Genomic DNA, 10106 nt, shown 5'->3' on the forward strand with positions numbered 1-10106 from the left:
GACGTCCTCGTCGGCACACCACGGCCAGGGTTAGGCTCTGATACCAAATTGTCACATCCCGGCCCGGGACAGATCACTTCCCGGCCCCGCTCCACCACCGTAGCACGATATTGTCCGCTTTAAGCTTACCATTCCCTCACGGTTTTGTTTTTGGGAACTCACGAGCAACTTCCCAGTGGGTCACCCATCATGGGATTGCTCTAGCCCCCTTCTCGCTTAACTTCGGAGTTCCTACGGAACCCGAAGCCAGTGAGCTCCCAAAAGGCCTCGTGCTAGGTAGGGATGAGAATATACATATAAGGATTACTCCCCTGGACGATGTGGGATGTCACAAAAAACAATGGGAATATAAAATGTTAACGTGGTTTAACCGTGATCACAAAAATAGGAGGGATTGGGATGGGGAGGGCAGAAAATCCAAGCCCATACTCAATACTTAGATGTATTTTACACCATCACCGTATCAATGATCAGATGATGATTGTTAAATATATATATATATATATATATATTCACATGAATACATTTGAATGATTGTATTAAACACATATATTACGAATGATTTTTTTAGTACTTTAATTGGGAAAGAATAGTTCCTAGGATTCGGTTTTCCAAACAAGGAGGTACACTCTATTGTTCACAGGGGTGGTTTGGAAAACCGAAACCCTAGGAACTATTCTTTCCCAATTAAAGTACTAAAAAAATCAATCAATTTAATGGAACATTTCAAAATTTTAATGAAGCATTAAGCGTTCGACATATATACATTTGTATGTGACATTTAAAATTGATTGATTTTTTAGGATTAAAATATAAGAAAAATTAATAAAAAAAAATTTGAAAATTTTGAGTTTTAACAATAAAGATAAAATTAAAGGTAAAGTGAATAATGTGATAATTTTCAATCACAATTACGTGCACGTCATCATATGTTTGACTCCCAAAACAAAATAAAAATAAAATAAATGTTATAATAAAATGATCGAAATTCTGATTTGGGTTGGTTGGGGCCCGTTATTCATAAAGTTCATCAATTGGTTGTGGGCCTTGACTGGGCTAGTAGCCCTTATTAGGTGAGTCCAATCACTTTTTGTCCACGTCATCATCTGCAGAAATCCGATTCCGGTTCAGTGTTTCTCTGTATTGAGCTCCGATATTTCGTGATGGAGTTGTGTAAAATATCGGGTTCCGCGGCCTTCCAATTCGGCCATCTCCCGAAACGTTCCGTCTTCCGTATGACCGGCACGGAGTTCAAACCACAGAACCGGATGTTCATCGCCGGAATGGGTTTCGTCGGCCAGCACCTGGGGCGCGAGCTCAAGAACCAAGGATGGTAATTAAATCTTAATCACTTCTGGTGCTTAATTTCACATTTCATGAACTGAATTTCAATTTTAGGGTTTCTAATTTAAGCTTAAATCTTGCTTCCATTAGGGATGTCTCTGGTACTTGCACTAGCATTAACAAGAAGAAGAAACTTGAGGAAGAAAGGAGCTTTGAGATTTACCTTTTTGATGCAAATGAGCCAGAGTAATTGTCAATTTTTTGAATTTAATATAATTTTTGTGAATTTTCTTTGGTGATATGCTTAATTTGGGAAACCAATATCTGGATATTGTTCAGTGTGATCATCCTTGATGCTATAAAGAACCATACGCACACGGTTGTCTCCATTCCTCCTGTTCCGGGCATCGGTGATCCGGTATGATAAATTCTTGCCCGGTTAGGTTATGAGATAATCAGAACTTTTTATCGAGTTTAGTGACAATTTCTATAGGGAGCTGTTATTGGCAATCCAAAAACATAATCTTGCACACCTCTCTTAAAAAAACTACGAGATGATTGTGCGTGAAGGAGTGCAGAATGACGTTTTTAGAATGTATATGACAGTTTCCGTCTTTAGGGGCAACTAATGTTGGCCTTGCTTTTGTAGATGCTGCATTATGAACAAATTCTAAGGAGAGAACTTGTGGGTGGAAATCTTCAATGGCTTGGTTATCTGTCATCAACTAGTATGTATGTTTTCGTTCTGATATAGATAAAATATGGTCGACAAGCGTTCATATCTTACGCTTAATCAGAAAGTGAAATTCTAACATTGCGATTTTACTCGAACTAGTCTTGTTATGCATCTCACTTGTTGCCCCCTTTCATGGGAAGTGAGTCAAGTGACAATGTTGCACTCTCCGTTTCTTAAAAATAGTTGTGTATTGTTTGTTTTCTCAAATGCTTGCCAATGTTAGTTTTTTAACATGGAATTGCTTCTGCTAGGTGTATACGGAGACACTGGCGGTGCATGGGTAGATGAGGAGTAAGTGAGTGCATCTAAGTTAACGACTTTGATATGCAAACTACTACTCAATATAAGAAATTGTCTCAGAAACTTTGACTATAATTTGGCAGTAATATCCCCAACCCCACAAGTGAGTTGGGCAGGTTAAGGTTAGCTGCTGAGGAAGGATGGTTCAATTTCGGCCAGAGTCTTGGCATCTCAACACAAGTATTTCGGCTCGGAGGCATCTATGGTCCTGGTAGAAGGTTGTGATAAATTCAAAATCATTATGTTTAAATCCTGTCTTTTCTCTTCACTCTATAATTAATAGGAAGCCTCCCCCATTTCCGAAGTTTCAAAATTGAAAAAACATTTCTTCATAACAATGCAGTGTCAGCTCTCTGCTCTAATTGATAAATTTTTCGCTTCTTTCTCAAGCTAAAAGTTGGGTTTCTTGCAAACTATTTTCTGCAGTGCTGTCGATACAATAGTCAAGCAGGGAGCGTTATCGGAGAGTCAGAGAATGAGAGGGCATAGGCAATTCACATCAAGAGTTTCTGTTGATGATATTTGTCAAGCAATTATGGCCAGTATATGTACACCGTCATCCAGGTTGGCTCTGAGTTTCATTTTTTTCTTAACTTTGTTCGGCTCCTTTTCAAAACCATTTATTCTAAAGGTGTGAAATATAGTTTATGCAGACTGAAATGATAGGGTTTGAAATCGCAGGCGAGTTTACAATATTGTTGACGATGATCCAGCCCCAAGGGAAGAAGTATTCGAGTATGCAAGAGACTTGGTTGAGAAAAAGTGGCCTGGCTGGATTAAACAGCCTTCAGAGAAAAAAGAGCCTTCGAAACTTATCGTTAAGAAGAGAGGTTTACGGGGAGAGAAGAGAGTTTCGAATGCTCGTATGAAGGAGGAACTAGGAGTGAGGCTGCTGCATCCAAGTTACAGGTCGGGATTGCAGAGTACTATTGATCAAATGGATAGCCCTTTTCAACATGGCAAATTGAATTCATGAGTAGCGGAAGCGGAACTCTCCATTCATCGAACTGTATTTCCTCTTGTTTTAAACATTTTTAGATGAAAAAATGATTTCCGTACAACCTTTTTTCTGTTGACAATCTGCTGATAAATGCTAGATCTTTAAATCCAAACACGATTAATTCTTAACAAAACATATGTGCATACATTGTCGTTTGTGGTGGCCAAACGGCTCATTTGCTCTCTCACATTGCTCGTTTTAGCCGTTACATGCAAAAGTCGTCACACATGAAGAAGCGTGTTTCATGATTATGTTTTTTAAAGTCTGAGAATTACCCCTTGCAGAACTGACTTGGGCTGAAGTTATTGGGCTACACTGAGTCTAACTGGCCCAAGTGGACATAAGGCTTATGGATAACCCAAACCATCTAGGAAACAGCCGGGTTAGCTCAAACAAAGAAAACTAATAAAAATAATTTGAAAATTTAAATTTCTAACGATAAAAAAGTAAAATAAAAAGTAAAGTAAATAGTACTTAAATTAATTTTTCAATGTAAAAATATAATATTTTATTAAAATGAACATGAGCTTTTCATTAAAGCATCAGCCTAAAGTAAATAGTACTTAAATTAATTTTTCAATGTAAAAATATAATATTTTATTAAAATGAACATGAGCTTTTCATTAAAGCATCAGCCTTTTGTCTCTCTATATGGCTCGTTGCTTCCATTCAGTCAGCTCTCTTCGGAACAAGATACGGTGTCTCATCTCTTCTCTACCAACAAGAAACTAATCGGAAAACCCTAAAAAATTCGATTGAAGTGGCGCAATCTTAAGCGGGTGCTGCGGCTCTGGTTCCCCAGCTTCTCTGTTCTAGGTAATTTATCATATGAAATTAGGGCTTTTGGGCAAAAGGATATTTAATTTATGGGATTTAATTGTTTTTTTTCTGGAATTAAATTTAGGGTTTTGGAATTTATCTTTTTCCTTGTTCAAGCTGAGGGATTTGTGCATGTTTTGCATTTACTGTGCTGCATTGTAAATTAGTAGGAGGAGAAATTGGAGAAAAATCATAATCCTTTATCTGGATTATGTTTTCGACTTGTGAAATTGGGTTTTTAAGGGAAGTTTAACGAAATGCTTCCGGTACTGTTAACGAAAAATCACATCAAAATTTTCAAGTATTTTTCATTAATTTTCCTCAGGTACCTGGCTATGATTCCGAATGGCTGCGCCATGCCCGCCGGGTGCAGTTCTGTGAATTTCGGAGTGTGCAAGCCATCGGTTTCTGGTGGCCCTGTCTTGTCTTGTGCTTCCCGTTTTCGAGCTAAGGCGGCTGGGTTTCCATGCTTGAGTTCATTTAGAGCTCAGCAGGAAGGTAAGTATGGGTTGTATGTTTCATTGTGAATGTCCTGGTTGTTTAATTCCGGTATGAAAAGTATGTCACTGTGTAGTTCTCAATCCTATCTGTTAATGTGCTTGACACACACTTCACCGGCTATCATTTACTCGCACGAAAATACATATTCGCTCAAATAGAATTTGATGTATTATTTGCCAACCGATATGTTAATTTGAGTGCGAGTTTTGATTCAACATTACTTTTGTCGTAGTCATGCCACTTTTGAAACCCTGTGCTGCATCGAGCCCATTTTTCAGCGGGGATCACAGTAGCTTGTTACGCACAATCCCTGCATTGAAAAGTAGATGCAAATCTCGTATGGCCCCACAAGCATCTAAGGATGTTCCATACAGCTTTCGGTTCCCTCCAATGACTAAGAAACCAAAGTGGTGGTGGAGGACGTTAGCCTGTCTGCCCTATTTGATGCCTCTACATGAGACATGGATGTATGCTGAGACAGCGTATCATCTACACCCGTTCTTGGAGGACTTTGAATTCTTAACATACCCGTTCCTTGGAGCCATTGGGAGGTTGCCCAGCTGGTTCTTGATGGCATACTTTTTCGTTGCATATCTGGGAGTTGTGAGGAGAAAAGAATGGCCTCATTTCTTCAGATTTCATGTGGTGATGGGCATGTTGCTGGAGATTGCCTTGCAGGTGATAGGGACCGTGAGCCGTTGGATGCCCCTTGCGGTCTACTGGGGTAAGGTTGGGATGCACTTCTGGACTGCCATTGCATTTGCTTACCTTTTTACTGTGTTGGAGGCCATACGTTGTGCTCTTGCTGGCATGTACGCTGATATCCCCTTCGTCTGCGATGCTGCATATATTCAAATTCCATACGACTAATAGAGTGAACGAAAGCACGAGAGAAACTCATAAAGAATGTTATCCTCGCATTGTTTGGATTTTGTTGTACGACATGAAAACTTGTTAGCCGAAGTAGTTTTTCGAAAATCGACATTTGTGTAAATGTTTTAATTTAATCAGCAGGGTTTGTGCTGTAGCAGAATTCTCTTTCTGTTCTTGTTTGCTTATTTCATTGTTGATCAGAATTAATGTGTTTTGTTCATTTTCTTTGCTGTGGGGAGGGTTTGGGTTTGGGCTGATAGGCATTCTGATATTATTCGAATGGACCTCTTGCGACAGAAAACATAAAGAGTGGGCCTTATTGTAAATTTCATCCCAAGCGGTTGGTTGAGGCAGAGAAACATTTGCACTTCGGATGCAATGGTATGGGTTACAACTTGGGTCGGGACAACCCGAATTTGTCTATACTCAACTAGATTTTTAAACCTAATCAGGGGAGTTAGAATTAACTTAAAACCCGCTTGAACTAAATCCGACTTTAATTTCATTTTGCATTGGGTTGGAGTTGGGTTGATGTCTTAGCTACTATTTGCCTACTCGATTTACAGCCTGAGTTAATGCCACCGTAACATCCCGTGTGCATGAAATTTCTTCTCATTATTAGGGCTTGTAAATGGATGATGACATGTCCATTGTTGCCTCTCCCCAACAGAAAAACAAAGGGAATATGTTTTGCTCATCACCCTCAAGTGATTGTGATGCTCACCACCCTATTTATCAATGTTAAACGAGTTTAAATTTCGAGATCTGTATAGTGGATAGATACAAATATCAAAATTTAAACTCATCCAATTGTAATAAGTAAAGTGATGAGCATTACTATTACCTGAGAGCGGTCAACAAAAATGCAAGCAAAAAAACATCGTCCACGATATTAGTATGAGATTAAAAAATCATTTATACGATGATGTAAGACGATGTTCTAGCCTACTCGATGTTTCTAGATAAGAAAACACTACATACAACAGAGAACAGTGTCGATGACTTCAAAGAAAACCAAAATTTCAGCAATTTTACCCAAAACGCATTTTCGTAAATATATAATATAGGTGTGTAGTATTTTTTTGAACTTTTTTTAATAATTGGAACAAAATAATTTACGTACGAGTTAGAGGAGTGTTATTTGATTCAAAATATATAATATAGGGGTGGTATTTTTTGTTTTAATTTTTTTTTTTAATAATTGGAACAAACTAATTTACCTACCAATTAATATGGATGCAATTACTACAAAATATATCACAAAAAAACGTAAGTTTCTGGTATGACATGGATACAATTAATGCAAACAGTTTATATATATATTTTTTTATTTCACTTTTTCTAGTACTTTTAATTTGGCATAAATTTAGGAATTTGGTAAACGGACCATAAAGTATGAGGGTAAATAAATTATATTAATAGGTCAATAATATTTCGATGTGATTGCAGATTTTAAATTTAGGCTTATAGTGGATATTTAAAGATAGATGGGTTTTATCTAGAAATATTGAGTTGCAAGTACCAAAATCTAAAGCAAGAACATGTATATGTTCCTGGGAAAGGCATCAATCAACCATGAAGAAAGAAAAGTACAAATGATTAAGATAAGTGTTTTACTTTACGTTTATCAGGAACCTTTGCAGCATTAAATCCAAAAGTTAATCCCATAGGAAATTAAAAAGGGCAATTAAGAAAGTTCTTAATTCGTTCATGTTTTATTTCCAGAAACATTTAAAAAGCTAAAACCAAAAGGTCTCTTATCTAGTTTAAAGTTCAAGAAAATACATAAACTGAATTAGCTAGTAAATAACTTAATTAACGTGGCGACAATTCTTCCGGACTTGTCCCTTTAATCCAGTGAGAGGATTAATGTTCCCCATCTTAACCATGGACTCGGCAAACTGCTGAAAGAATAAGCTCTCATTAGTTGCATAGGTTTTCACCAGCTCAGCTGCCTGCCTTCCATTCCCGGTCAGAAGCACTTGGTCTGAAGGGAGAAGTCCATGTCCCCCAACTATAAGCTTGAAGTAGGTGTTGTCGAACCTTGTAGGGGAAACAAAGTCCAAGGGAGCAGGTGTGTTGTCGCCACCTCTTCTGGGGCAAACTAATTTCCGAGTCTGCCTGACGAACGAACACTTCGCGAACCCAATTTTATGCCCTCCTGCATTGATATTGTTTATATAATAAAAACCCATAAATGTTCAGCTTGAATTTGTGTTGCTTTTAGACGGTCGTTATTCGTGAAACAAGTTAGTTTTACCTTACTTGTAATAGTGTCACATCCTAATAAAAAGCCAAAATGTTTCACTTTCTCATAGCCATCTTTCAATTTGACCCTCAACTTTCAGTTTGTTTTCTACCCTCTTTAGTCTTGAATTTGTGCCTAAGTGTCAAATTCATCAAATTTTCTATTATTTCTTGCCCACTTGAAAGGACATAAATAACCCTAAATTTGACGAATTTTTTTTTACACATTTGATAACATGGGACACAGAGGCACGTTCAAAAATATTAGAAAGTTTAAAACTAACTTGAAACTTAAAAGAAAAATCAGAACAATTGTACCAATTAAGGGATCCCATATAAATAATATGATTACAAAAGGAGAAAATTGAGAGGGCAACTAGGTCAGTTTCATCAAGACCTTGACGTTCGAAGGCGGCTATTAGGGCTGAGAGATCGGGTATTGGTGCTGGAATGTTGCTTTCCGAACTATTCACACTTGCAGTTTTAGAGTCCCTTCTTCCTAGTGGCAACACCCAATCAGGTCCACCGCTCTGTTCCATTGCACCACATATACCAACCAAGTGAATCACTTATTAGTAAATCAAAATATAAGTCATAATCAAGTAATAGTTAGGGCTATGTAGCAGACGTTCGTTTTATTTATAAACCGACTTTTGAGTATGTAATTAGTTTGCTTACCAGTACAATGGATCCCCTAGCAGCAAGGGCGACAATGTCAGCGCATGATACAGTCAGGGGATATGCTTCTTCTAGCTTGGTCTTGATATCATCAATCACTTCAAACCCTCTGAGAGAATTCACGTTTGTTGATGCCCCCTTTTCGCTCTGTATCGTCGTATTGTTGTCTAGTAGCACCGAGGCGTCACAACCCTGTCGTTCAATCGTATCATATATTTAGACTTCACCATGAATGTAAATATAATAATTATATGAATATGAATATGCAAGTAGCAATATTTCAAAGAAACAAACCAGAGCAAAACAGTCATGGAAGTGAAGCCTAAGCAAAGAGGCCGCTACCCGGGGATCCATCTCAACGGCACGCTGTAGCACGGAGATGACAATGTCATTAACCTGAGGGCACGACGATTGATAGAATTGTGGCAAAAGACCGTGAGACCCACCGGACCCAAAGTTGAAATCCTCCAGGTGAGCGCCGGAAAGCGTGGCTGAGACCAATGTCACAACTACAAGACCTAAGAAAGTTGCTTTGAAGACTGCCATTATTGATAATTCAAGTCCAAGGCTCTGAGTGTATGGTTTACTCTCACTGCATGGTGACGAGTTAATTTATAGAGGTGAACTAATGGAAGAAATGGAACCACTGCCACCTACTACTGTGGATATAGAGCTGTTCACATTGTCGAACTTGTTATCTCTGGTGTCACCTGCCCCAGGGAATAATATTTCTCTGCCATTTTATTTTTCTCCACTTTTGGCTATAGAGTTTGCATCATTTTAATCAATCAATGTGTAATGTTGCCTTAAAGAGGGTAAAAGTTTGGGTAGGGGTGCTGCACCACGTCATTCGTAAGCATCTCTTACAAAAACATATGTTCGTTGAATTTTGATTCCACCCAACGTCACATTTTTTTCATGCGGTATGAGAGTTATCTAAGTTAGATAACCCTACTGAAAATCTTTTCGATACTTTCTTACGAAGGATAACTATCCTGCGCTGGAATGGTACATTAGCAACACCTAAGTCAAACAACTCTATTGAAAATGATTTTGATACTCTTTTTTAGGATAACTATCATGCACTGGGACGCTACAATAATAATATCTCAAATCAATCACGCACTATCACGAGAGAAATTAAAAACACTTAAGGCTTAAAATACCATCCCATTTTAGGCATACGTACGCAGTTTCCTTACTATATCTTACACTGGGCAAAATCCCAACGCGGTTTGAATATTGGGTTTAGGGTACAGATGAGGGGTGAACTATGAAAATGCCATTAGCAGCTAAACAGACTAAAACTCTACTCCTGCTCAACCGCTCGGTTTTTATATTTTTTAATGAAACAAATTTTAAAATTCTTTTTTTTTTTGACAAAATTACCCCTACGTTTTTATGTATTCTTTTCGGCTGGTTTTGGATTTTTTTTTTTGTTTCAAGGGATTTTATGTCCAAATATTTTGGTGAAGCCTTATGACCCCAAATACACTTCTGACTTTCTAATATTAGAAACTGACTTTTATTTTTTCTTGGGCAATGGTTGGGATGTGGAACAAATTATGATTGTGTTTGTGTGTGTGTGTGTTTTTTTTTTTTGGTCAAACGATAAATTTTATTAAATTAGATGTTAGATTAGTCAATGACAGAGTTCGAACCCATGCC

General features: G+C 37.8%; 3 protein-coding genes across 3 annotated transcripts; 2 read left to right on the forward strand and 1 right to left on the reverse strand.

The window, feature by feature from the left end:
- Window positions 1–1097: 1097 nt before the first annotated feature.
- LOC137718690 (uncharacterized) lies at window positions 1098–3422 on the forward strand. Its single transcript, XM_068458237.1, has 8 exons — window positions 1098–1333; window positions 1435–1530; window positions 1624–1702; window positions 1934–2012; window positions 2272–2311; window positions 2404–2538; window positions 2747–2884; window positions 3002–3422. The coding sequence occupies exons 1-8, from the start codon at window positions 1164–1166 to the stop codon at window positions 3294–3296; spliced, it is 1032 nt and encodes a 343-aa protein (XP_068314338.1). The 5' UTR covers window positions 1098–1163; the 3' UTR covers window positions 3297–3422.
- A 559-nt stretch (window positions 3423–3981) lies between these two features.
- On the forward strand, window positions 3982–5644 carry LOC137718414 (protein TIC 20-I, chloroplastic-like). The gene is made up of 3 exons (XM_068457956.1): window positions 3982–4136; window positions 4465–4637; window positions 4873–5644. The coding sequence occupies exons 2-3, from the start codon at window positions 4475–4477 to the stop codon at window positions 5508–5510; spliced, it is 801 nt and encodes a 266-aa protein (XP_068314057.1). The 5' UTR covers window positions 3982–4136; window positions 4465–4474; the 3' UTR covers window positions 5511–5644.
- Window positions 5645–7324: 1680 nt separating this feature from the next.
- LOC137716734 (peroxidase 9-like) lies at window positions 7325–8984 on the reverse strand. Its single transcript, XM_068456112.1, has 4 exons — window positions 8733–8984; window positions 8439–8630; window positions 8128–8290; window positions 7325–7677 (listed from the first exon to the last, which is right to left on the reverse strand). The coding sequence occupies exons 1-4, from the start codon at window positions 8982–8984 to the stop codon at window positions 7325–7327; spliced, it is 960 nt and encodes a 319-aa protein (XP_068312213.1).
- Window positions 8985–10106: the final 1122 nt, after the last annotated feature.

The sequence above is a fragment of the Pyrus communis genome, chromosome 15 (assembly GCF_963583255.1).
Source record: "Pyrus communis chromosome 15, drPyrComm1.1, whole genome shotgun sequence".
NCBI lineage: Eukaryota > Viridiplantae > Streptophyta > Magnoliopsida > Rosales > Rosaceae > Pyrus > Pyrus communis.